Source organism: Rhineura floridana, chromosome 22, assembly GCF_030035675.1.
Source record: "Rhineura floridana isolate rRhiFlo1 chromosome 22, rRhiFlo1.hap2, whole genome shotgun sequence".
Classification (NCBI taxonomy): domain Eukaryota; kingdom Metazoa; phylum Chordata; class Lepidosauria; order Squamata; family Rhineuridae; genus Rhineura; species Rhineura floridana.
The window spans coordinates 17,991,707-18,017,870 of record NC_084501.1 but is presented as its reverse complement, the minus strand read 5'-3'; the positions used below and the strand labels follow the sequence as shown (position 1 = coordinate 18,017,870).

The 26,164-nt window shown below is 51.8% G+C and overlaps 1 protein-coding gene across 6 annotated transcripts in view; it reads right to left on the bottom strand.

Moving 5' to 3' along the window:
- Positions 1-26,164, bottom strand: part of EFNA3 (ephrin A3) — a 115,694-nt gene that overhangs the window by 51,472 nt on the left and 38,058 nt on the right. For 2 of the 6 annotated variants that reach the window (XM_061606847.1, XM_061606844.1), the window contains exon 1: positions 4,822-5,143. The exons of the other annotated variants lie outside the window; for them this stretch is intronic. In XM_061606847.1, coding sequence (XP_061462831.1) covers positions 4,822-4,955 — 134 coding nt within the window. In that variant the 5' untranslated portion in view covers positions 4,956-5,143. Of the gene's footprint in view, positions 1-4,821; positions 5,144-26,164 lie in introns of those variants that run through there. 6 annotated transcript variants of the gene reach the window in all.

The window sequence follows — 26,164 nt, the reverse complement described above, 5'->3', positions numbered from 1 at the left end:
GCAACGGGACAGGCGGCAGAACAAACTGGCAATGGAGGCAACACAGGCTACGTTTAAAGCATCTCCCCTCCTCTAAGAATCCTGGGAACTGTGGTTGGTTAAGGGTGCTGGGAATTGTAGCTCAGCGAGGGGTAAGCTACAGCTCCCCAGGGCTTCTTTTGCAGGGAGGGGAGGACCGTGCTTTAAATCGCTGCTCTTCAATGTGGGGTCGCCAGCTGTCATCTGACTACAACTCCCATCAACCCTTGCAAATTGGCCAAGCTGGCTGAGGAGGATGGGAGTTGTAGTCTGACAACATCTGGCGACCCCAGGCCGAAAGACAGTGCTTTGTATATACAGTGTGCACACAGCCAAAGTCTCCATCCCGTTGCAGGTTTTCAGGAACCGTGGTTGTGAGGAGTGACACAGACAAGCCAAAGCAGGTAGAGGTAGACCACTGGGGCACATTCCGTGCATGGGCGTAAGGTGCTGCATGGAGGAGGAGAAACAGGGCAGAGATCCAAAAGCTGATTTGCTCCCAGATCCTGAGCAGAAAGCAACCTTCTCCCATAGTAGCCTGAACAAGAGACAGGAAAACTAGACAGTCAGAAACACAAATAAGATTCATGCAGAAGGGAAGAAAGGCTCCCTAAAATATCTCTAGGGGAAGAGGAGAAGCAACCAGCTCTCGGGAGGTAGACGAGGGAGCCAGGGGGCATCTCATCTTCATCCCAGGAAGGGGCACATTCCTGATGCCTGGCACCCAAAGGCGAGGGGGTTCAGCCGCATCTTTTACCGCCAGCAGGTCAAAATGTCTCAACAGCAGCCTCGCCTCAGGAGGAAGAGGACAGGTGTCTCATCGAGTCTTGTTTACAGCTTGTCTTGACACCCGGTGACCGGGCCCACAAAGACCCATTCCGCCCATAATTTATCCCCAAAACCCCAGCCCGCAAGGGTACGCCGCGCGGCTGCAGTGAAGGCAACACTGCCGCACTGCTTCGCCATAAATATCCCCGACGCGCCGGCAACCCGGCTCTGCGGCAGGGACAACCCACCCCCAGACACGCTATGGCTCACCACAAAGACGGGGGCCTAGCACCTATGCCATGGTTGGTGGTGCTGGTGGTGAAAGAGGAGGAGGAGGAGGTGAAGGAAGGATCCAAGCAGGGTGAGCCCCACCGAAATCTCTCCCTGCGCCCCAACAAAAACAGCAGCCAAATCACTAGGAAGGTAGATCCCCTCCCCCCCAAAAAAGAGGTGGTAGGCAACTACGGTAGTGAGGAAAATGTTCAATTCGGGGTGCTTGGGTACAGAGCCTTCACAAGAAATAAGCCCGGCCAGGCTTTGGCCAGGTTAGTTAGGCCGGTTGTGTCCACCACCGCCAAGGTAGCCCAATGCATTGTGGGTCAGGCTCTGCAGAGCAGTTCTACCTGAGCCCTTGACGCAGCTCCTTAGCAACCATCTCCTCGCTTCCACTCCCACCCCTGTACCACACACACACGCACCAGCCACTAAAGTCAGGCCAGGTTAGAAATCTTTGGCCAGGGGAAGGGTGGCTGAGCGGGGTGGTCCCACAGCAAAGGGACCAGCCTCTGCTGCTCTGCCATTGTGTGGCGCCCGCCAGCGCCCAATTCAGAGGCGCAATTTATGGGGCCTGAGCTTCCGCCTCAGAAGACATTCTCAATGGAGGCAGTTCTCCCTCGACGCACAGAAAAGAGGCACAGGAGAGGGAACGAACGGAGGGCGTGAGACCCAGACGCGCCAGGACGGACGGACAGACAGACACAGGGAGGGGGATGCGGAGAAATTTACAGACAGCCAAGCACACACATGGATTCCCACTCAATTTGTCCCTCCCACCTTTGGTGAATGGCCAAGGCCCAGAGAAAATGGAAGCCGTGAACGCAGAGTGGCGCCAACAGAGCGGGAAGCAGGCACTGTCCCAAGTGGTCCACAGCAAGGGAGCACCCCCCCGGGGGTCACTCTGTCCCCGAGCCACATCACCGCCACCCCTTGGGACCCTGAGCACCACGCTCTTCCACGGGCACCCTGCCCCCCCTGATGGCTTGGTAACCCTGTCCCTTCCTTCCCTGCATGCCACGGGTGAACCATTAGAGATGCAATACACGGGCACTGTCCACGCCCCCATTGATCTGCCTCACTGGGGCTCTGCTCAGCCCCACTCATTTAAAAAAAAAAGGCTGGGGAGAATCATGCAGAGGAACAAGACAGGCAACAAGGCCATGTCCCATCCCACCTGGCGAAACACATTTTCAAAGGGGGAAGTTAATACAACCAAGCCCCCTGTGGCACAGGCTAAAGCCACGCGGTGCTATGCGCCACGGAGCCTTGGCGCAGGCTGTGTGGTAATCGGCACCATGGCTCAGATCTCAGAGCGACAACAGTCTCATCACAGCAGCCTGGGACCCATACAAATAAAAAGGGGGTGTGTGTGGGTCGGCTTCCTGCACAGCAGAGAGCCACATCCCATGCCACAGATTCCCATCACGCAACAAGCTGCCACGCAGCGCTGGCACAGCCTCCCCAGGCACGGAGAAAGAAGCCAGACGGCTTTGTCGTTCATCAGCCAGCCGCCAAACCAGAGAGGTTGTCGGTCACCAGGAATCCAAAGGGACCACACATGAATGATTAAAAAAAAAAAAAAAAGGCATAGGCCAATTGTAACACACACACACCAAAATACAAACAGCCAGGCTTACGGAAGCAGCTCCAACTGAGAGATTGACTCATATTAAGCAAGCAGTGGGTGGTGGATCTGTACAATTCCCTCCTCTCCCCCCCCCCTTATAGTCAGCGTGTTTACATGGAGCCCTGCGGTCAAAGGAATCAGGCCAAATATTACCGTAAACTGCACTTCTAAAACAAAAGAGAATTGAGAGAGGAGGTCCGATAAATATCTTTCAAATCCTCCCCCCAAAACTAAGAATCAGACATGCTATTCCTCCCTACCCCCAAATAAACCCTCCAGCTTTCAAAGCAAGTGGATATAGAACAGCTGCCAGCCATCACCTCTCCCCAAAAAGGGGTGAAGTCACGAGGTTACCACCACCACCCGGACCTCTTCGATGCACATTCTCACACGCACAGAGCCAAGTCTTCCTTCGAGTGAACGCACAAAAGAAGGGTCCAGCCGGAAAGCTAAGGGAGGCAGTCCCTTTGGGGCAAAAAGGTGGCAGGTGAATGGCGGGAGGGGGGGCCCAAGCTCAGGGGCAAAGAGCACCCGCCTTGCATGCAGAAGGCCCTCCCCCACCCCAGTTCAATCCCCTGGCGTCTCTAGGTAGGGCTGGGGAGAAACTCCCTGCCTGGAACCTGCTGCCGGTCAGTGTTGACAATACTGAGCCCGGGGACCAGAAGCAAGAAAAGGCAGCCTGGGACCACAAGGGTGGGCAAAAAGGGAAAGGAAATAAATAAATAAATAAATAAATAAATGATCAGGCATCAATCAGACAGCTTCCGTTCGTTCATCCCCCCCCCCTCCGCACACCCGCCAAGTCCCTGCATGAGTGTTCAAGAAAGACAGATTCTCCCTTGGCACCTCGCCGGCTCGCTTTGCAATAAACACCCCACAGCCCGCTTCCCTCTTGGTAAGTGGCAACCAGTTAATGGAAGGCAAGGCAAGGCAAGGCAAGGCAAGGCAGAAGGGGGAGGGGGGGAGGGGGGCCTCACCCAGTTCCCACCGGAGGCCCGGGCACGAGCCACGGGGTGCTCTGGGGATGGGAGGCGGGCAGCGCGTCGCTGGTGCACCCACGGTGAGGAGCGCGCGTGTGGAGTGTGCGCCAGTCTCGCAGCTCGCCCCACCGTGCCAAGGATCTGACATCCAGAGTCACGCCTAGGCACCAATATATAGGTCACGCCACACTCCAGATCCAGGCCGGGCATGGGGAGTCCCAGGGCAGCTGGCACGCCGAGCTCTAATTGCGGGGAAGGGGAGAGAGTGTGTTTCCCCCCCCCTGCCGCGAAGAGTGCGTGCCACCCCAGCAGCGGTGCCCACGGGATGGCAAAGGGCACCGCGTCCATCACACATAAGGGAAGAGCTGTTGCCCTCCAGGACGGGTCTTCTGGTCGCGCGCCCCTCACCAAAAAATCTGAACTAAGGCGGAATGGTCCTTTAAAAACAAAAATCGACGGCCAAAGGTAACGCTTCAGTTGGCCCCGTAAAGCACATAAACTCGCCTGGAAAGCGCAGACAGCGACGCCGCGCCCTCCCCCCCTTAAAACCCCACACACGCGCACCTCTGGCACTATGGAGGCCACGATGCCTGGATTTAGGGGATGGGGGGTGAAGAAGCAGGGCAGGGCAGAAATCCCAGAAACTCGAGGGACTAGGTGAGACGGGGACGGGGAGGGGCTTTGTTTGGGGGGGGGAAGGGGAAGAGACGGGGGTCCCAGTCCCAGACAGCCGCCAGACTGGAAGAGAAGGGGGGATCAGGAAGGACGGAGGGTGGGGAAAGGAAGCTCGGTGGTATGCAGGTTCCCTCCCCCGAGACGCACAGACAAAAACCAGACAACCCCCCCTCGCATCTTATTCCACTCCACCGTCGTGAGGTGCGAGCCGCGGGCCCCGATCCCCCGCCGCCGCACGTGCCCTCGCCCCATCCGCCGGCTCGCGCCCGCCCCTCCCCCTCCTTTCCAGACAGCCCCACAAGGCGCTACGCACGCGCGCGCCCCCTCTCCCTCCTCACCCGTCCGACCCTCTCCCTCCCCCCCGCTTCCCAAATCCGCGGATCATCGGCGCGCACAACCCCCCCCCGGTCGCTTTTCTCCTTGAGCTGCCCCCTTCCCCCACGATCCCGCTTCTCTGCCGCCCGGGCCGGTACTCACTGCGGGTTGGAGCTGTTCCAATGCACCGCGTGCCGGTTGCCGAGGCTGCCGGCGGGGCCGTGGCAGAGCAGGCAGAGGAGCGGCAGGCAGAGGAGGAGCCGCGGCGGCGGCGGCGGCGGCAGGAGCGCGGCCATCCCGCCGGCCGGAGGAGCGCGGCGCCGAGCCCAGAATGGAGAGCGAGAGCGCGAGAGGCGGCGAGCGAGCTCTAAAGGCGAGCGGAGCCGCCGTCGTTGTCCTCCGCCTCCGCCTCGCCGCCGGAGCCCCCAGCGCCGCCGAGGCTCCGCCCTCCTCCTCCTCCTCGCGCGCCTCCGGCTCCGGGACCGCCCCCTTGCGCGCTCCCCGCGACGCGCGTCCCCGCCATTTCCCACGGGCTCCCCACGCTGCTGCGCGCTCTGCGCCTCTCCATTCTTGGGGTGCGCCCTTTTGCTTGATTAGAGACGGGGGGGGTAAGAGAGGGAGGCGTGGCCGCGGCTGGCTACTACGCCCCGCCCCTGTGTAGGACCCCCCCTCCCCAAATCTCTCCCGTCGGTGGAGAGCCCCCACCCACCTATCTTCCCGTCCTCCTCCCCTTGAGGTATAAAGGATGAGTTTGGTGCCCAGCTGTTTTGAATCCTGTGGAAGATGGGGCTCTCAGCGCCCCCCCCCCCAGCATGAGCAGAGCGCAGGATGCCTCAGGACAATCGTAGAGGCTTCCTCCTGGGCAGCCCAGAGGGGGTGGCGGTGAGGATGTTTAAGAACTCCACTTTCACTGGTGCCCAGGCTGCTTTAAATTCCCCGGAACCACGGGAAGGCGACGACTGGAGGGAGAGGGCTCCTGAGGGCGTGCAGAGTGCCTTTGCCTCCTCGAGGCTGGAAAGCCTGCTTTTCAATGCCACAGAGCTGCAGAGCAGTATGCGGGAAGCAGCACAGGCCTGCCTGAGCATGGGCAGAGGGCCTTATCAGGCTCAGCCACTGCAGCTGGGTGCCGAACATCTGGGATGTGGAAGGAAAGACGGGTTACGGGGCAACCGCCTCCAGGGTAGATCGAGGAGGCCTCCCTCGGGCCGGCAAGCTCTATACAGTTTAGGAAATAATTACTACCAGATGGCAAACATCTGGAAGACAGATATAGGTTGTCTTTCATCTCCTCTCTCCCCATACACACACTCTCCTTCCCTTAATCAGATCTAGGGAGTGGGTTTCATCCTTCATGAGCAAAAACTCAGCCCCCAGAACCAGTTTCAACAACTGGAGGGAAACCTGTGAAGGGAAGAAGGCAAAAGGAGAAGAGTGCCTCTGAGGCTGCACAGAGCGTCTTTCACCCTTCCACAGCCAGCCTCCCGAAAGCATCCACCCATCCAAGATCAGAAAGTGCCGCTTCCAAAGAGCGAGAGGTGTCCCAGAATGGGCATCTTGAGGGCCGAACCTGGGACCCTCTGCGAGTGTGTCTGGGCCTTGCTGCACCACCCCTTGGGCTCCTGAGATCCCAGAAGTACTGAGCCGGTAAAGCAGGAAGGCAGGCAACACCTGCCACCCAAAAGGGAGAGAGCACCAGCTGGCGGGGCCCTGCCTTTGCCTGAACATGTCGGGATGTGGCCGAGGCTGCGCTCAGGTGCGTCAGGAATGTTGCCCAGGGCCCCAGGCCAAGGTGTGAATTCTGGCCAGGGACAGAGAAGGAACCGTGCCACAGACAGAGCACCCTTCCCTCCCGTTTGGGAAACAACCGGGACATGAAAACGGCTTGCCTTGTGTTGGAGACCTGGCCGCTTCCTTGAGCAGTGGTAGGGGAAACCTGTAGCCCTCTAGATGTTTGCTGGAGTACAGCTCCCATCATCCCTCACCATTGGCCATGCTGGCTGCAGAGGCTGATGGGAGTTGTAGCCCAACAAACATCTGGAGGGCCATGAGCTCCCCTTCCCTGCTTTACACCTCTGTAAGTGCATTTAACACAGGGTTCCTGATAGGTTGGGACATGATTGGTGTAGGCCAGGGAGAGGGAAACTGTGGCCTTCCAGATGTTGCCGGACTACACTTCCCATCATCCCTGACACTGGCTGTGCTGTCTAGGGGGTAACTGAAGTTGTAGTCCAGCAATATCTGGAGGGCCCCTTTCCCTGCCCTAGAGTATTTTCCAGGCAGTAAGTCAGGGATGGAGACCCTGTTGTCCTCTTGATGTTGGACTAGAGCTCCCATCAGCTCTCAGCATTGACCATGCTGGCTGCTGGCAGTTAGCAATCCAACACCATCTGGAGGACCACACCTTGTCGTGATGGAAAAGACTCAGGAGGAACCCACTCCATTTGAATCTCAGCCATCTCAGGTTTATATCAGAACAGCCCTGCCAGACCAGGCCAAAAGTCCAGCTCGCCCTACACCCTGCTGTTGACCAGGGGTATAGTTGTCCAGGGTCTCGGGGGGGTCTTAGACCCCTTACTTTTTTGGGAGCAGGGTCCCAGTGGAGTCCCTATGTCTCTAGCATCCTACGAGCCAATCACCATGAAAAGGGAATGTGTTAGCCACTGAGAAGAGTCTTCTACCATGCTTCCTTGTCCTTTTCCTGCTGTTTGGAGCCAATCAGAGTGAAAGGAGGTGAGTCATCCACCGAGAAGTCTCTTCTCAGTAGCTCTCCCCTTTCATACCTATTGGCTCCTAGGGATGTCTGTTGTTGTGGGAGAAGGCATTAACAAGGATCTCATTTTCAACTCAGCAGCAAAAAACGGGGTGCGGCTCTGAGTAACATGCAAAGCAGAGGCTCTGCCCCTGAGCTATGCTGCTTTCTTAAGTCTCCTTAAGAACCCAGTGACAACTCTGAGCATGTACGGAGTGGTTCTTTCCCTGCTGAGTAACCCCAGGCGGTCAGGATTCAGGACTTCACATCAGAGGCAGGCCAGGAGCCTGAGCATTTATCATTTTTGCTTGCTGTGGATTTAAACACTGGTTTTGGTACTAGGGAGTCCTTGTTCCTACCTTCCCAACATTCACACAATGAACACAGGAATCCTGTATCCTAAATCCCATCCCATTCTTAATTCCCAGGTCATTTCACCTCCCTTCGTCCTTTCCACTTACCCTGTCCTCACTGTAGCTCCATCAATAATCTACACCTGGGATGGGAAAATATTGTGGCCTTCTGGAGTTGCTGAACTCCAATTCCCATCTCAGGGACATAGTCATCCAGGGTCCCAGAGGGGGTCTTAGACCCCTTACTTTTTTGGGAGCAGTCCCTATGTTTCCAACGTCTTTTCCAATCAGAGTGAAAGGAGGTGAGTCAGCTACTGAGAAGACTCTTTTCAGTAGCGAACACACGCCTCTTTCATGCTGATTGGCTCCTAGGGACATCTATTGTTGTGGGAGAAGGTGTTATCAAGCATCTAATTCTCAACCCAGAAGCAAAAAAGGCAGGGAGGGGGAAGATGTGTGCTTTTGTTCCAGTTCAAAGCCAGGAATAGTAGGGGAGGAGGACAGAAAGAAAGAAAAAGTATGTTCAAAGGCAGGGGGAGAAAGTCTGTGGAAGTCGTAGTACTTCAGCTTTTGCTGTTTTCTTTATATGTGTCATGCACAGTAAGGTGAACTACATATGAATATTCCAAAGAGTGTGTGTTGCGCAGCCAACACTTTTACGTTAGGATCAGGAATTTCCATGTTTAAGTTTCCTCCTGAAACTCACAAGGTCTGCCCAAATGCAGTTACTCTGAGTCTTAGCAAGACAACCAAGAAGGGAAACTCAGGAAAGGAAGTTCCTGACCTGACAGCATCTTAATGCATTTGCCCATGTACATGAACGGAAAATAGTAGATCTTGCTAAAAGGCAACACATGGACAACTGCATTGATAGTTGCAATGCATCATTAAGGGAAAGCACTCTGAACAAAGTAAGAGACTGAAAGCTCATTGTACAATCGTAGAAGGGGGCATGATTGTACAAGGGTGTGGCTGTGGAGTGGGGGGCGTGCTGTGACTATTGTGAAAGGACCCTGCACTTTGCCACTACACTACTGCCCATCATTGCTGACCATTGGTCATGCTGGTTGCTGGGAATCAGAAGTCTGGTGGCCCACAGGTTTCCCCCAACCCAGGTCCACACCAAACAGCCCCAGACTCACCCTCTGATAGCAGTTTGTCTAAAACAAGGGGGAGCACCTTTTTGCGGTGCAAGGGCCACATTCTGTTCTGGGCAACCTTCCGAGGGCCACCTGCCAGTGGTGGGCAGAGCAACAAATGTAAATGTCACCTTTGCACCGTAGGCTAGCTTCTATGAACACTCGCACATGCCTTTCTCTATCCTACATCCTTACAAAGCAAGAGGCAGGATCATCAGAGTTGAAATGCCAGCCAGCGAAAAACGAAACACTCAGGGTGCACAGCAGGGCACCAGTGGAGGGTGTGGTCAGGGGAGAGTTCCGAGTGTCAAACTGAGAGGGAGGGCCACCTTTGGCCCACGTCCCTGAGGTTCCCCATCCCGGTCCAAAGGTGCCCCTGGCTTCTTTGCTTATACAGGCAACTTCCTTAATATTAAATCCTCTCCTTCCTGGTTGGAAGACGCCAGGCCAGGTTTGCTGGGATGAGTAGCCACCTTGGAATGAGTTTCCTCTCTGTCGGGAATGATCACGGCCTCTCGCACATGCCCTTATCTCGCTAAGAAGGGTGAGGTGTGTATGAGTGAAAGGAGGAGGAGGAAGGAAGTGTTTTTACACCGTAAGGACCCAAGGTTGCCTTGCCCTGAGAACTCCTATCGGTTAAGGATCAGGTGGTCACTCAGTGGGGAGGAGATGGAGGGCAGGTTCTCCCCCCCCCCCAGCCCTGGCCAGCCAGTAACATTGCCAGACAGTGCGGAACCTTTGGCGCTCCAGATTTGGCTGAACTACAACTCCCATCAGCCCCAGCAAGTGTGGCCCCTGGCAAGGGACGATGGGAGTTGTAGTTCAGCGCCATCCAGAGGGCCACAGGGTCCCCATGCATGATCTGTAGTGCTTTATCCCACCCCCACAGCCCCGTGAATGAATGATGGCCATTAACTTAAATGGGAGTAAGTCGAGGGGTGTATTAGGGAGCTATTACATTGAGTGAAAGAACCTGCGATCTGCCTTTGAGAACCCTCAGCTGTGGGGACGCTGACCCTGTCTCTGTCAGACCACTATTGCCTGCCACTTCTTGGGACATTATCAATTCATCCTCGGCTCTGTCTTTTTTTAAAAAGCACATCAGAATATGACTCAGGGGAGGGGAGGGATATAGCTGTGACACAGCACTCTTGCTCACCATGTCAATCCTAAATATTTCCAGGGTTTTTTTTAAAAGGGGGGGGATCAGGTATCAGAGGGGTCACCAACATGATGTCCATGGGCACAATGGTGCCCTTGAAGTCTTCTCCGGGCACCCATAAAACCTTTGAACCACCACCACCCTCGCTACCCTCTTGGTTGTGAGGTGGTGGCTGCCTTTTTCTTCCTTGAAAAGCACAAAGAGCTGAAGGTAGGCGCAACTTTCGATTCGGTTTGCATTTCAAGCAGAATTTATCAAATTCACACTTCCCGAAACGATATGAGAAGTGAAACACAGCCATCCTTCGAAATTCACACTTATTTGAATTTCGCCATGCAGTTCCCCGACCAAACCATGTTTGCAAAAATGCAGGTGTTAGGGGAGAGTGTGCATTAAAAAATGAATATACAACTTGCAAAAATGTATTATATGATGATGGCTTGCAAAAATGCGTACATGGCTCAAAACTCCCTACAAAAGAAATGATGTTGTTAGGAGAAATTCACACTAAAATGCTGAAGAATTTTCATGAGGATTTTAAAAAAAATCTGCAAATTGCTGCAGAACTGTGGAGAACTGGATTTAAGGCTAGAATAATGAGGAATGGAGAGAACATAAATTGACAGATTTTTCCATTCCTAGCTGACGAAGAGTGGCGCGTTCCTCTTTCAGCTCTACGTGCTTTTGAAAGCTCAGATCAATCCTCTGAATTTGACCCTTTCCCAAGATCCTCTGAGGAAGGGAAATATGTGTATGTGTGCGCTTTCTGACTTGGGGGGCCTGATCTGGGAGGAGGGGGGAGAGAAGCGACCAGAGGGGCTGGCACCCACAGCACTCAATCAAAAATCCAAATGTGCCCACAGGCCTAACGTGTTGGCATCCACTGCCCTAGACCCTGTGCCCTACAACAAGAAACCAACCCTAAGGATGTGTAAGAGAAATAATTGCATATTCTTTCTGAAGCTGACTCCAAAGCCTCCATGTCCCCTTGCTCTGTTTTGCTTGCTATTCATCTGGACACCAGTTAAAGGTATCACCCCAAATTTTGCATGACGGTTCCTGAGATGAAGGAGCAGGTTTCGGTCTACTTTTGGACACAACTGGATGCCATTTTGAATCAAGATGGTGGAATGAACCTTTGAAAGCGGCACTGATTTTAACCACTGAATTAAACACGGCGCCGATATTTTGGTTTCTTAGAATTCCTGAGCAATGCCGCGTATGAGGCTGCTAGTAATATGTAGTGCCATTAATGTATATCGAGCTTTAATGTGTATTGAGCAGTGAGAGAACAGGCGTGCAAGCCAGCAAGGGAAGGTGACTGTGGTTGCTTTTTCCAGCTGCCTCAGAAACACCTGTGGCAATGTTCTCTGCACAGATCAAGACAGCCACCCAAAGGCTTCATGCATAGGTCCGTTTAATTGTCTATAACATGGACAAGGAACCTTGGCCCTCCAGATGTTGCTGAACTACAACTCCCATCAGCCTCCATGCAAGCATGGCCAGTAGCTAGGGATTATTATTATTATTATTATTATTATTATTATTAATTAAAATTTTATCCTGCCTTTCCTCCCAAAGGAGTCCAGGGCAGTAAACATAACAAAACAATACAACAGCGCCAACAACAGAAAAGTATTCTAAAACCAGTTAAAACCAGTCTAATAACAAGCCTCTTAAGTTGAGACCTATCCCAGTCTGTGTCTGTGTTAGAATTGCTTTTAATATGACTTTTAATATCTTTAACCCTTTTTTAAAATATGTTTTTTTAAATGTTTTTAACGTTGTTTTGTTTTAATGTATTTTAAGGTCTGTTTTTATGATGTTTTAAAGTGTTTTTAGTGTTTCTGTTTGCCGCCCTGGGCTCCTGCTGGGAGGAAGGGCGGGGTATAAATCAAATAATAAATAAATAAAACAGTTTCAGTTCGAAAGCATTCTTCCATCCAGTGATCTCCAGGTTGCCAGGAACAGAACAGTCCCCTTCAGCCACCAGACGCCTTGGGGTAAACAGGAATGTTTCCAACTTTCTCTGGAAAGCCAATAGTGATGGAGACAGAAGCACCCCACTGCAGAGGGCATTCCACAAACGGGGAGCCACCACTGAAAAGGCCATGTCAAGGGTCAGCGCCAGCCGGGCCAACCCCAACGGCACCACCACCACCAAGTCCTTGCCTACTCATCGTAGGGTCTGAGAGGGTTGATACTGGGGAAGGCGCTCTTTTAGACACTTGGGAGTTTGTGTGAACATCTGGAGGGCCAATGGTTCCCCACCTCTGGTCACTAACACATGCGAGTAACCTGCAGGCCATATATGGCCCTCGTTGCTCTTTTTTGCGGCCCACCCAACAGCTTCCTGCTGCAGCTGCTGCTTTTCCCACCACACAGGGATTGATTTCCACGCCACCACCTCTGTCCACCATTGTGAGAAATTCCATTCCGTTCGCATTTCAAGCCAAATCTACCAAATTTGCACTTTCCGAAACAGTATGAGAACCGAAACGCAGCCATCTTTTGATATTCACCCTTATCCAAATTTTGTGATGCAGTTTACCAACCAACGTTTACAAAGAATGCACATATTAGCGAAAAGTGTGCATAAACATGAACATGCGACTGAAAATAACATTCAAAAATGCATTTTATAGGATGAGAAATTGCGTGCAGAAAATGTGGTACATGCTCTAGTAACCTCACGCTTAGACTACTGCAATGCGCTCTACGTAGGGCTACCTTTGAAGACTGTTCGGAAGCTACAGCTAGTGCAAAATGCGGCAGCCAGACTGCTAACCAGGACCAAGCGGTCCGAGCACATAACACCTGTTCTGGCTCGCTTGCACTGGCTGCCAATAAGCTTCCGGGCTAGATTCAAAGTGTTGGTATTAACCTATAAAGCCTTATACGGCGCAGGGCCACGATACCTGTTGGAATGCCTCTCCCAATATGAACTGGCCCGTACACTACGTTCCACAACGAAGGCCCTCCTCCGGGCCCTGACTCATAGGGAGGCCTGGAGGGTGGTGACAAGATCTAGGGCCTTCTCGGTGGTGGCCCCCAAATTGTGGAACAGTCTCCCCGTGGAGGTGCGCTTGGTGCCGATGCTGTTTTCTTTTCGGCGCCAAGTGAAAACCTTTCTTTTCACCGAAGCATTTTAATTTAGTTTAACATAAATTTATACAAATTGTTGTAATTGATTTTTGATTGTTTTTATGTCCTGTGGTATTGTGTTATGATTTTACTGTACTTTGTTCACCGCCCAGAGAGCTATTGCTAGTCAGGCGGTTTATAAGCTTAATTAATAATAATAATAATAATAATAATAATAAATTCAAAACTGCCTACAAACATGTGTTTTTTGTGATTATTTTTTTTTTAATCCTCATGAAATTTCTCCAGCGTTTTAGAGTGAATTTCTCCTGATGAATTCACCCTAAAAGGCTGGAGAAATTTCATGAGGATTTTTTTTTAAAAAAATCACAAATTGCTGCAGAAATATGGAGAACTGGAAAAATTATAAACTGAGAGAACCGGACCAGACAGGTCTTTCCATCCCTCCTCACTGTCAAAGCTCCCTGCCAAACAGTTACCATCCAAGTGCCTTCCCACCCCTCCCTGTCGGCTTTATAACTTTCAGGCATATGATGAGGGGGGATTTATAAATATGGAGGTGGGCCTGAAAAATGGGAGGGTGTTGCTGTCCAGCACCCAGCAGTGCCACGATCCATGGCTGAGGGTGAGGGGGGGGGCTGCATTCAGCTCCAGATGGATCCCAAGGTTCGCAGGCCTTCTTTGTTCTGAAGATAATCATCGCTCTGGACCGATAAATGTGCTCTAGAAGCATAATCGCCTGAATGCTGAAACACACAAGAGTCCTCCACCCTCCTTAAATGCCCTCCTCGGATTAGAGCAAGGGCTGTGGCACTCCAGATATTGCTGGACTCCAGCTCCCTTCATCCCTAACCACTGGCCACACTGGCTGGGGCTGAAGGGAGTTGGAGGCCAGCAACATATAGAGGGCCATGGTCTCCCCATCTCTGCTTTACAGCCCTGAAAGTGTACTTAATATGTGGTCCCAAATTGGCTGGGACATGTGTCTAGGACACGGGTAAGGAACCTGTGGCCCTCCAGAGGCTCTTGGTGTGCAACTTCCATCATCCCAGTGGCCATTCCAGCTGAGGCTGATGAGAGCTGGAGTCCAGCAACATCTTGAGAGCCACAGGTTTCCCCACCTCTGTCCTAGAGACATGTCCCAGCCAATCAGGGACCACATAATAAATGCAGTGTCTAGGACAGGGGTGGGGAACCTGTGTCCCTCCAGAAGTTGCTCGACTTCAGCTCCCATCATCCCCGACCACTGGCTGTGCTGTGTGATGGGCTGATTGGAGTGGGAGTCCATCCACATCTGGAGGGTCACAGGTTCCCCACGCCTGGCTTACAGCTACTGTGTGGCAAAATGCGTGGGCACCCACCCACCCACTGATCTGGGGAAGGATTGCTCACCTCTGCTGCCAGCCTGCAGGAAGGTGGATGTAACGTGTGCATGTGTGTGTGTGTGAGAGAGAGTGTGCGTCTAATGTGCATGGTTGAAAATGGGGGGAGGAGTGGAGATGCTGTTTAGATGCATGTCAGTAGCCCCAGCTGGGAATTGGGGGGGAGTCATGGGAAGGGAGGAGGCTGGTGAAACAAACGCCGAAAGACCAAAAAAAGCTTCAATTAATTATTCATCTGAGGAAGTGAAGTGTAGAAAATGCAACATGGAAAAAACAAGCTCTGAACGACTGGGCTGATGGTTGAAGTGGGCAGGGTGGGGGAGGAAGAGGAGGGGTTGAAAGGTGTGGGGGAGCGGGCAAGGAGAGAAGAGCAGGTCCCAGAGGCTGTGTGTGTGTGTGCAATGGAGGAAGCTGGCCATTAACCCATCAGGTGCTGACGTTTAAAGAAGGTATGGCAAACCTGATGGCCTCCAGATGTTTCTGGATTCCAGCTCCCATCATCCCTGACCGTTGGCCCTGATGGCCAAAACGTGGGCAGGGCAATGGGCTCCCCATCCCTGCTTTACACCTACATGAGTGCATTTAATATGTGATCCCTGATAGGTTAGGACATGCATCTAGGACAGGGGTGGGGAAGCTGTGGCCCTCCGGATGTTGCTGGATCCTAGTTCTCTGACCGCTGGCCATGCTGGCTGAGGGTGATGAGAGCTGGGAGTCCAACAACACCTGTGCCATTTTTTTTAACACACACTGAATGGTTTCATCTGTGCAGCATGGCCTGTGGGGTAAATTAGGGTGAGAGACAGTGACTGGCCTAAGAGGAACTTCACATGGCAAAGTGGGGATTCGAACCTGGGTCTTCCCAGTGTCAGCCTGGCACTCTAGCCACTATACCACACTGGAAGGTCAGGCACTCTCTTCTGTAATAGATCTGAAGTAGGAAAAAACAGACCCTTGGAACATCACAATTATTAGAGAGCTTCCAAAATTACCTAGAAAGCTGAATCTTGGTAAACAGATAGTCCGAGACTATAGCTATTAGGGCAGGACAGTCTGAAAACAGGCTGTTTATATGCATCTTCCCCAAAACAGGCATACACGGAACGGCTGAGGGATGTCAAAGCTACAAATTGGCACACATCCATTTCAAGACCTCCTGATCGCTAGGAGTGGGACACATTTGTTAAGTTTCTCCCTAAAAAATGGAGGGGGGGGAGAGACCTGTAACCCCCAAGTGGTTAAAGTGCTTTCAGACTCTCTGCTTTCAGACCCACATACAGCAGTGTGTGTACACTTCCGAGCTCAATTCAAAGTGCTGGTTTTGACCTATAAGGCTCTTTTACAACTCAGGACCCCAATATGTTCTGCAACTTCTCTCCCGAAAGGAATCTACCCAGACCCATAGATCTTCTTCTGAGGCCTTTCTCCAGCCCCCCCCCGAGGAAGGCTGGGAGGGGGGGTGACAAGGGAGAGGGCCTTTTTGGTTGCGGCTCAATTAAGGCCCGCCCAGCGCCTTCATTGACACCTTTTCAGCGCCAGGTAAAGACTTACCTTTCCCCCCCCAGGCATTTGATAGACTGAGCTGATGTTGTCTGTATTAATGTGCTGCCAAAGTTTCCCGTGGCGGTTGTTGTGTTATTATGTTGTTTTTATAGTATGGTATATTTACTTTTTGTTTTTAACTATGTTGTAAGTCGCTTGGAGACCTTTAGGTAACAAGTGACTAATAAATCTAATAAATAATACTAACTAGAAAACTGAGGAAATGGGACATTTTTACACCTAACTGTCAAAAATGTAGGGCATGACATTGGCCCTTGCAGGGCAGGATTGTGGAACGGAGCCAGCCACGGCTGTATCCACAGAGCAGAACACTGGGATGGAGGAGTGAAGGGTTCCCTTGCTTTGGATCCAGAAAGGGGGGCACATGGTCCTGTAGCAGCTAGAAGGGCATTACCAATGTTTGCACAAAACAAGCCCCCTTTATGCATCTTCCTGTGTGACAGTACACTAGGGACGGAAAGATCTGTCAATTTCGGCTCTGTCCGCTTCTCTTTTTTTCCCAATCTTAAAATTCGGCTCTCCACATTTCTGTAGCAATTTGTATTTTAAAAAAAATCCTCATGAAAATTCTTCAACATTTCAGTGCACATTCCTCCTAACAAATTCATTTTTGTATTTTGGGATTTGGATTCCTGCACTGAGCAAGGGGTTGGACTTGATGGTCTTACAGGTCCCTTCCAACTCTCCTGTTCTATGATTCTGTGCAGCTTTGACTAAGGCACACATTTGTTTGCAAGTAGTTTCTCCTAATATAATGCATTTTTGTATCTTAATTTTGCCAATATATTCCTTTTTAGGCCCACTTTCCCCTAATATATGTACTTTTGTAAACAATGCTGGGTTGGCAAACCGAATTGCAAAATTCGGATAAGCCCAAATTTCAAAGGATGGCTGTGTTTCGGTTCTCAAATTGTTTTGGAAAGTGCGGATATGATCAATTCCGCTTTAAACGCAAACTGAGTTGAATTTCTCGCTGTCCCTAATGGCCCCATGTCTACTGTACACACATGCACACCACCAGCACCACCGGTTGTCCTTCTCTGGAAGGCACGCTTGCAGGTGGACACAGAACGTTCTCTTTTGCTCAGTGTGCCCGCCAGGGTACATCGTTTACCGACGCCGCGCAGCCGAGCAATGTGACTGACGGGCGCTCCAACAGTGGCTAAGCTGGCATCGCTCCTTTTGGCTTCTCACCAGAGAGAAGATTGAGGCAAGCTGCCTGCAGAACCTCCCCCCCCCCTGCTCTCCCGCCCACAGCGCAGCCGTCAGGAACCGTGGCAGGTTGACGGCACAACCAGTGCCGACAGCAAGAACGGGCAGTGCCAACGACAGTGGATGAGTTCGTTGCAGGCAGCCGGGGAGAGAAGGGGGGAGAGAGAGAGAGGGGAACAGGTTACACAGCTGATGCTTTGTGGCAGGGAACTGCAAATGTGTTGGCTTTCTGTCTGCCATGTTGTGCCAGCCACCACCTTCTGCCACTCTGTGCCACCCTTGTGCAGGAGTGGGAATCTCTCTTTTTCCCCCCCCTCATGCGCAGATGTATGGAAATAACTCCCCCTACACAGCGTGCTTTTGTGGATGGAAAACACACAAACACCCTCCCTCCGCTTGCCGTAGAGACGCACATTCCAGTGCAGATGGGGAACGCAAGGCCTGACAAGGCGCCTGCAGGCCCCAAAATGCACTCTACCCCATGAACATGTCTAAGGAAGGGCCATAGCTTAACAGCAGAGCACCTGTTTCCCATGCAAAAGGACCTGGGTTCAATCCCCAACGGCATCCCCAGGCAGGACTGGGAGAGACACACGCGCCGCCCGAAACCCTTGGAGAGCCGCTGCCTGTCAGTGTAGACATTACTGAGCTAGGTGGACCATAAGAACATAAGGAGAGCCCGGCTGCTGGATCAGGCCAGCGGCCATCTAGTCCAGCCTCTTGTGCCCACATTGGCCAATCAGGCGCCCCAATGGGGAGCCCGCATGCAGGACCCGAGTGCCACAGCAACGCTCCCTTCCTGTGGCTTCCAGCAGCTGGTATAATGGCCTGACTTGTGGGGAAAGGCCCTGGTGCAGTGGCAAAGCACCTGCCTTGCATGCGTAAGGTCCCAGGTTCAAATATCTCCACAGGGGGAAGTACATTTTTGGGCCCGCAGGCGCCATGCCGGGCCTCACGTTCCCCATCTGCGTAGCGGTGCCGGAGCGTGCGTCTCTGCGGCAAGCGGAGGGTGTGTGTGTTTGTGCGTTTTCCATCCGTGAAAGCATGCTGTGCATCCCCAAGGAGAGTTGGGAATGTCCCCCCCCGGTCTGAAACCCTGGAGAGCTGCTGCCGGTCAGTGCAGACAGTGCTGCACTAGATGGACCCAGGGTATAAGGCAGAACACAGGGACCCAGGAAGCCAGATCCTGGGCCCGTCTAGTTCAGAATTGTCTGCACTGAAAGGCAGTGGCTACCTGGAGACGCCCCTGCGGGTTGAACCTGGGACCTTCTGCATGCAAGGCTCGACCAAAGAGCTATTCACGACTCAGTGTCCCTCACACAAGGCACGCACGGACACCAGTGCCATTTCCCCTGCCTTTGGGACCCACATCTATTCCGTCCAGGGTGCCTAGCGCCGGCATTGCAGGGGAGGCGCATGCAGATTCCCGATGCCAGCAAGTCAAAATGCCTTCCCTTCCTTGCCAGGCCCGAGGGCGGGGAACAACCCATGCCTGCTCCTCTGCTGGCCCACTGGGAGCGAGCACCGTCACTCAGATTTGGCTCGGCTGAGCGCGAGGGGGTGGTTGTTTGTCGCTTTCGCGGTTCTGACTCATTTCCCCGGGCCGGCGGCAGGAGGAGGCTCCGTTCCCACTTGCCGGCTCTGGGAGAACGCCAGGTTTACTACAACAACAACAACAACAAAATTTTTAGGTGCCAAGCTGCCAGCCCTCAGGAGAGTTCACCCAGAGAGCCAGAAGGCAGAGAGACCACACTGAGGACCAGGAGACTACAGCAGGAGGAGCTGGGCATATGGCACTTCTGCCAAAATAAAAGAGAAGGGCCGGCTCCCTAGACGAGATGGAAAGATTAGGGTGGGCCTGCGTTCAAATCCTGCCCTGGTTAAAAACTCCCGCAAGCCAGCCTATCTCGAGGCTGCGTACAAATGGCACGACTTTAAAGCACATTGAAAGCATGCGACTTCCCCCTAAAGAATATGTTGTTAACCCCTCTCGAAGCTACAATTCCTAGCACCCTTAACACACTATGGTTCCTGGGATTCTTTGGGGGAAGTTGTGTGCTTTAAACATGCTTTAAATGTATGGTGTGTATGCAGCCTCTGAATTTCAGTGTTCCTCAACTGTAAAATAGGATATTAGTGAAGCACCTTGGTGCTCTCTCGCTCTCTCTCACTCTTATTTTCTCACTCAGACTACCCCCACACGCACTGTCCTGACCGCCTCCTTGGATGAACAGCGGGATAGAAATACAAGGAAGAAATTGGGAAAGACTAAACACTCAACTCTCCATGGCCAAGAGCCAGGGCAATGAAATTCTGGCTAGGGCCAGTAAAAGCCTACCTAGTCGGCAACCCTCACATTGACACACAAACCTGCCCTCTGTCCCTCCGCCCCTATCTCTCAGGTCCGCACAAGCCAAGAGAGTGAAAATGTGCCAAGGCTGGGCTGGATTTTCCCCCTGCAAGGTGGCCCCCAGATCCTGGATTTGGAACCCACTCCATCAGGGCCGGGGAACCCTCCAGAGGGCTCATTTGCAAGGGGCATAGAAGGGAGGCCTCCGGTGTGTTTGTGTATGTGTGTGAATTGCCTCCTCCTGCCCTGGTTAATATTTAACCGCGCCTTCCTGTGACAGAACAGTTCTTAGCGTAGTGCATAGACAGTGTTCAATAAATCATTGCACAGGGCCGTGCAGGCAGGAGCAAAGGGGGGGGCGCGTTGCAGCTGGAGCGGGTGACGGGGGGAGAGAGAGAGAGGGGGGGGGAGTGGGGCGTGATAATGGAGATTGCTGAGCAGAGAGCGGGATAAATTATTCATTAAATAAATAAACACGGAGCGGGCTGGCGAGGAGCAGGCAGGAGTGTCGCGGGGAAAGAGGCCTTGGCAAGAGGTTGGCATGAAACCATCAGCCCTCTGGGTCCTGATGGTGGAAATCTACTCAAGGAGGAAGGGAGACCCACGCAAAACACATGCCCCAGATGATATCGGGACATAGGGAGCTGCCTTTGATACTGAATCAGACCATTGGCCCATCTAGCTCAGTGCTGACTACACTGACTGGCAGCAGCTCCTTAGGGTTTCAGGGGGGGGGTTGTCTCTCCTTGGCAGCTCCAACCTGGAGATGCCAAAGACTGAACTTGGGGTCGTCTGCAGGCGAAGCAAATGCTACACCCGGATGCTTTGATTTGGATTCCTGCATTAAGAAGGGGGTTGGACTTGATGGCCTTAGAGGCCCCTTCCAACTCTACTATTCTATGATTCTATGATTCTACTACGGCCCCTCCCCAAATGTGGCACCGACACCTTTCCATCAAATTGCGGCTCCTTGCAAGCCATCAGTCAGAGTTAAGCACCGTGACCACAAGGAAGCGAGTCACAGAAGCAAGAAACTGGAGCCTCTCCTCATCTCTTTAATGTGGCATGTATGTCTTTTTCATTTAAAAGAATTTTTTTAAAAATAAATTTTCTAAATACTCCTATCATTCTGGTTAAAATAAAGGCTGCGTACATAACCATACATTTGAAGCGCATCCCACCCAACCCCACCGGCAAAAAATCCTGGGAACTGTAGTTTTCCGTTCAAAGAGCTACAATTCCCAGCACCCTTCACTAACCAGAGTTTCCAGGATTTTTGGGGGTGGTGGTGGTGGAAATGTGTATGAAATCATGATTTTAGTTTTTCCAATCGTTCTATCGTTTCCTCTTAACCAAACAGAAAGAAAAGGTTAAATACTGAGAGCCGCAAGATCATAACAACTAGGTAGGCCAGGCTGAACCTCATTTCCCCCCAACCCCAGCCCACTTCCCTGAATGCATCCTGCCTCTGTCTGCAGTGGTCGCCCGGCGGAAAGGGTGTGTAAAAGGTGTGGCCGGTGGGGGGACACATGGTGGCGGCTGGTGTCTGTCGGGACTGGTGGGGCGGAAGGCAGGGAGCCCAACAGTAGGTGGAGCCAGAGCCAATAGACAGGCGGAGCCAACTCATTCTAGTTCCGTCCCCATCCTCCTCCCTGCTGAGTTCTACAAGGGCAGCGCTGAAACGAAAAAGCCGACAGGCAATGCCACCCCCAAGGGTGGTTGTGAGTAAGGAGGTAGGTTGGCTGAGAGCAGACTGGGCTTGGTGGGGTGATGTTCCGTTTGCCCTTATTTATTTTATTTACCTATCTATTTATTAGATTTATATCCTGCCCTTCCTCGCAGTTGGATCCCAGGGCAGCAATGGATCAGCTTCCTCTGGAAGCATGCACACCTGGGCACCAGAGGACTCCGAAGAGAGCTGCATGCGCGTTCGTCGTGGGCGACTTGTGGCCAGGATGTGACAAGGGTTTCATGGAAACCTGCGGGTAGGGAATGCCACCTTTTGATTTAACAACAAACCAACCACAGCCCCGTCCTGCTCTGCAACCTCGGCCGGTAGAGTCAGGGAGAGTCCAGCTTGGAGACTCAGGAGCCGAGCATGGTGGAATATGATTGGCTGTGGCAGAGCCAGAGCGGGATCTCTGTGGGTCATGGGCGGAGCCAAGAGAATTTTGGAAGCTGCAGTCAGCGCCGAATGCTGAGGCCCTGTCAGCATATGAAACCTTCGCTCAGAGATCTGCACCGGCTGCCGATTCATAACCCGGCTGTTCAAAGTGTTACTGATGGTATACAAAGCCCTCAACAGTTTGGGACCAGTTTAATTAAGAACATAAGAAGAGCCTGCTGGATCAGGCCAGTGGCCCATCTAGTCCAGCATCCTGTTCTCACAGTGGCCAACCAGGTGCCTGGGGGAAGCCCGCAAGCAGGACCAGAGTGCAAGAACACCTTAACTCATATGTGCCCCCTCGACTGCTTTGATCTGCGGAACTGGCACTGCTAGGGGTGCCACATAATACTCATTCCACACTTATAAGAAGTCCCTCTTTAATGTGGCACCACCCACACTTTGGAACTCCCTCCCTATTGACATCAGGCAGACGCCTCCGCTGTACTCTTTCAGGGGCCTGCCTAAAACATTTTTGTTAAGGTAAGCCTACCAAGGCACAGAGATGGTTCACATTTGTGGTTTTTCTTAGCTGACTGTTGATTTTAAAGATCTTCTGAACCATTGTTTAAATGCCTGTTTTTAATGGTCTTTTAATGATCGTTTGAATGCCTTCTCGGCTTTGTAAACCGCTTAAAGGCTTTATTACATATAAAGAGATACAAAAAATCCAGGTGGCATATAACAACTACTAGGTGAAATCGGCAAATGTGGCTAAAATGCTCCAATGTGAATAATTGTTATGGAGAAAAGAAGTAAAACCCCATCGTTCAAATCCATATAACACAAAAATCCACAAATGGCAAAACGCGATATAGTATATAACGTAACACAAAGCAGGAGAAACTCTAAACATATGACGAACTGATTCATGCACGGATCAAATGTGGACAAGACTTGCATATAGCACCAAAAAAGTTCTAATATTTGTGCACACGGCCAAACAAAGAGTTGATGTTATTTACGTGGCTGACGTGACCAAGTAGGGTTGTCCTTCGGTGGGTTTTCTGGAGAGATGCGTGCCAAATGCATTTCGGCTTCTTAGCCTTCTCTGGTGCTTTGCTTAATTTCAGAATCCTTTCTGCTTGAGGTCACCAGTTTTGTTTTATTTATTTATGTATTAGATTTCTATCCTGCCCTTCCTCCCAGTTTGTTCCAGAAACTGTTTTGTAAAGATCATATAAAACTACCCAGCTATCTAAAAGAGACTGGTACCTAAAACCATTTTCAGTAATCAGTATCAAGATCTGGAACCCGTTGGTTTAAACAAATGTAATACATAAAGATACCATCATGTATATATGCGCGTGTGTTAAGTTCATGTTCTGCCATTTGTGGGTGTTTACGTTATGTTTTCGAATGATCGGGTTTCACGTCTTTATTCCATAACAAATACTTTCATCTTAGCCTTTTAGCCACATTTGGAGATTTCACATCGTATCGTTTGAATGTATTGGGGCACCCTTGACTTTTTTCTTTTCGACTCCATGCGCCGGGTCCCAGCTTTGATCCTTGGCATCTCCAGGTAGAGCTGGGCCCCTGCATGAAACCCTCTTCAGCTGCTGCCGGTCAGTGCTGACAATATATGCTGAGCTAGATGAATCAGTGGTCTGACTCAGGATGAGGCACCTTCCTACGCTCTATGTGGAAGAGCTCCCTCTCTCTCCCCCCCCCATCCTCCTCTGATACCATTCAGATGCTGATGGAAATTCAACAGAGGGAGGGAGGAACATGGATATAGACTCTGTATTAGTCAGAGAGTCCTGGGGGGGCAGCGGCTTTGCCCCTCTCCTTCCAGAGTCCCTAGAAGACCCGCATCTCAAAAGGGATTAAGGAACGCAGCGGGTGGCAGTGGATTAAACATCCCTCCTAGGGGCCAAGGCTGGATTTCAATAGCCAAGCAATCCCCAGAATCTGCATTTCAATGGGATCTGACTCCTTCCCGTTCCAGGCGCAACTCCAAAACCAGGGTCCTTAGTGGTGGTGGTGGGGTAAGAGGAAGGACTGTCTTTAAATGGTAGCAGGTATAATTATTGTGCATATTGCTTGTCCTTTGCATGTGGTACTCAGAGAGGTCTCCATGGAGGTTCCACACGGCTGCCATATAACTGTACCTTTGTCTATTTACATTTGATAGATAGATAGATAGATAGATAGATAGATAGATAGATAGATAGATAGATAGATAGATAGATAGATAGATAGATAGATAGATAGATAGATAGATAGATAGATAGATAGATAGATAGATAGATAGATAGATCCCGCCCTTTCTCCCAGCAGGAGTCCAGGACGGCAAACAAAAACACTAAAAACACTCTAAAACATCTTTTAAAAGATATGTTTAAAATATATTAAAACAAAAGATCTTTAAAAACATACTAAAACAAAAGATCTTTTAAAAATCTCAAAAAGCAATTCCATTACGTGTTATTACATTTACATCCTTCCTTTCCTGCAAGGAGCTCAAAGTGTCATATGGGGTTCTCCTCCCTCTCCATTTGATCCTCACCACAACCCTGTGAGGTTAAGTGAGGCGGAGAGCCTGCGCCTGGCCCAGGGTCGGCCAACAAGATTCATGGCTGCGTGGGGGGTTCAAACTCTGGTCTCTCCGGTCCTACCTAGTCCAACACTCTAACCCAGCCTTTCCCAGCCAGTGTGCCTCCAGATGTTGTTGGACCACAATTCCCATCTTTCCTGGCCACTGGCAATGCTGGCTGAGGCTGATGGGAGTTGTGGTCCAACATCATCTGGAGGCACACTGGTTGGGAAAGGCTGCTCTAACCGCTACACCAGTGCTGGTTCTAATCCAGGGATGGTGGGCCCTTGGAACAGGAGCACATAGAAACATCAGAAAAACCTGCTGGATCAGGCCAGCAGCCTGTCTAGTCCCGCCTCCTGTTCTCACAGTGGCCAACCAGAGGCCCATTAGGGGAAACCCGCAAGCAGGACCTGAGTGCAAGAGCACTCTCCCCTCCTACGCTTTGCAGCAACTGGTATTTGGAAGCATACCACCTCCGACTATGGAAGCGGAGCATAGCCAAGCCACACCCCTCACCCCTGGAATGTGCCCTTGATTTCTAGATAACGCCTCTCGCTTGCTTGCTTGGATGGAGGTCAGAGAGGGGTGTGTTGAGAGTGTGCAGAAACTCGCCTACTGTACAAAGGAAAAATTGGCATTTGTTGCTCCGCCCACTGTTGGCCTCTAGCCCTGCCCATCACTGGCAAGTGGCACCCAGAAGGTTTGTCCGTAAGGGAATGCGGCCCTCGGGCTGACAGATGTTCCTCAGCCCTGCCGTCATCCTTGATGGGTCCACCTAGCCTAGAATTCTTGCAGCCAAACCTGCCCGGCCTCTGAAAAATCCACAGTCAGGGAAGGAAGGCGATAAAAACCTCCCTCCCCAGTTGCCTGTCTCCGGGACGTGGCACATCCTCCTGTGCACCTTAACCCCTTGCTGCTCTTGGCCTCTGCCAAGCTGGCGGCACAAGAGGAAGAGATCCAAGGAAATGCCAAGCAAGGTGTAAAGAGAGATGGAGACGCAGCCCTGGTGAAACCGCGGGGCTCTGGAGGGAGCGGCGAGACTGCCAGCGGCGGCACAGAGCCGGCTGGCAAGCCTCCCTGCCGGCTGCCTAAGGGAGCTGACCTCTGGCCTGCTTCGCCTGGTGCACAAGCCAAGTTTCCATACAGTCAGAAGGGGAGCAGAGATGTTTTCCGCATGTGGAAAGTTGGGGAGGCTGAATAGTAATAATAATAATAATAATAACAATAATGTCGATCCGACTTATGGTGTTCATGGTAAGCGGTCTTCAGAGGGGGTTTCCCATGGCCCCCCTCTGAGGCTAGTCCTCCCCAGCTGGCTCAGCTTGCCACAACTGCACAAGCCTGCCCCTTCCTTGTCCGCAACTGCCAGCTGGGGGGCAACTGGGCTCCTTGGGGCTCTGCAGGTTGCCCACGGCTGCACAGGTGGCAGGGCACGTCACCCCTGAGCCACTCACCGTGGGGTGATCTTTAGCTGGCCCTTGGCGCCCAGGAGGCACGAGCGGGGATTTGAACTCACAGCCTTTGGACTCCCAACCAGGTTCTCCTCCCCACTGTGCTATACCAGCTATCAATAACAACAACAACAACAATACTAGGATTTGTTAGTTGCTTTAAGCCAAAGAAAAAGCCTCAAAGCAACTTAACAAAATAAAACGACCCCAGATAAAACAATTAAAACCGGAAAATGTGAAACACTGATCAAGACGCAGCAGTGGACAAAACATTTGCCCAAAACCACATTGATGAGGACGAGTGCTGCCCATCCCGCTAAAAGATGAGCAACC